General features: G+C 41.0%; 1 protein-coding gene across 1 annotated transcript in view; it reads left to right on the top strand.

The window, feature by feature from the left end:
* LOC106520252 (rhophilin-1) overlaps positions 1–1,663 on the top strand; it is a gene marked incomplete at its 5' end in the record, with an annotated part of 11,894 nt that overhangs the window by 6,368 nt on the left and 3,863 nt on the right. Inside the window, 3 exon segments of the mRNA XM_014012226.1 lie at positions 394–588; positions 662–738; positions 923–1,069. Of these exon segments, the coding sequence (XP_013867680.1) occupies positions 394–588; positions 662–738; positions 923–1,069 (419 nt within the window).

Below are 1,663 nucleotides of genomic sequence, written 5' to 3'. Positions count from 1 at the left end.
GTTTTAAAATTACTGTATTGATGCTTCTTTAATGAAAAATCTACAACAAACAAAAGAAAAAGACAAAGAAGCAGCCGAACTAGCAATCCTCAACAACTTTTTAATTTTTACACCAGGAGCTAATGGTCTGTTTCAGGAAATCAGATCCCCAGCAGTCAGCAGTTGTACAAGGGTTCATTCACCACTTGTTAACAGTGTTGTGCACATTGTACATGAATTGTCAGCTAGTAAGAGTCAAATTGAACATGTGCTTTACATTTAGCTTCCTCTAATTTTTCTATGACATAAGCGTTTTTGAAGTTGCGGATCTAAATATTTTCATAAGCACTTTGGAAGTTGCGGAGCTAAATTTTGGATTAGTTCTGCCCATCACTGAAACCTGCCTACCTGTAGGTAAAGCCCACCTTCGGCGTGCCGTGATGAAACACGAGGAGGCCATTCGCGTCCACAGCCTGTGTAAGATCCTGAGGAAGATGGACATTCTGCAGGACGTGCTGTCCCAAACACACAAGCGCTCTCTAGAGAAATACCTGGAGCTGGATCGAGAGGACGACTTCGACGAGACGGCCGAAGCTCCAGAGATACAAGGTGAGAACGTCTAACGTCACTTTTAACCTTTAGTTAGAGTGCAGGAAGTGACTGCGGCTTCTTCTGCTCACAGCTCACACTCAGCAAAAACCAGACGTCACCCCACCAAACTTCTCCTCGGTCCAAGTTACTGACATCTTCCACAGACTGGTAAGGCTCCTTAAATACTTGTTCAGATAAACACTTCATTCATTTCAGGTTCTTTTTGGCCACAAGATGTCGCCAAAGTGTTGAAAAGCTTCGACAGTGAAACAAGCGTCAGAAACATTTTGTTTCTCCAATTATATTTATATTTATAAATAGTGACAATAAGTGAGTGTTCTTTGCGCTGCAGGGGCCCCTGGTGGTGTTCTGTGCGAGGGCTCGCTGGGGCCCGGTGCGATCCATCTGCCTGCAGAGGAGAGAAGCTGGACTGGGTCTGACGCTCCGAGGAGACTCCCCAGTCCTGGTTGCTGGAGTTGTGCCTGGAGGCTGCGCAGAGGTGAGACAGGAGAGCTTCAATGTCTGTTTTAGGTGTTTAGATGACTGATCTTTACCCTAATTTGATGGTTTTAAAACAATAACTGTTCAAGCTTGTTTGAAATGGTCCCTGAAAAGCTGTTAGCAGCTGTGCTAACTGGGGTTGTTATAGTTAACTAAAACTAACTAAATAACGAAAACTGAAATTGAAAAAAACATTTTAGTTAACTAAAAAAATAAAAACTGTAACAAAGTGGAAAAATAACTAACTAAAACTGTATAATGTTTTTACAAAAATAACTAAAACTAACTAAAATTATAGATAGAATATCCTTAGTTTTAGTGTTTGTCAATTTATTTTGAGCCGTGTGGATCCTTTTTTAATTTATTTTTTAACTGAGTAGTTTGACATTAGCTGTGGGCAGCTCACAGCCCCTCATGGTCTGTAACACTTGTTTACAGTCTGCTGCTCAGCATCACCTGATAAATGACAACAACAAAAGTTGGGAGAAAGCAGCAACGTCCACTTTGGGATTTCTTTGAATCTGACTGAGAAATATAAAATCATGTGTCTTGTAGTGGAAACAGGTGATAAAACAGGTGGAATACTTCTCAA

This window comes from Austrofundulus limnaeus, unplaced genomic scaffold (genome assembly GCF_001266775.1).
Source record: "Austrofundulus limnaeus strain Quisiro unplaced genomic scaffold, Austrofundulus_limnaeus-1.0 Scaffold89, whole genome shotgun sequence".
NCBI lineage: Eukaryota > Metazoa > Chordata > Actinopteri > Cyprinodontiformes > Rivulidae > Austrofundulus > Austrofundulus limnaeus.
This window is presented reverse-complemented; position numbering and strand designations above follow the sequence as displayed.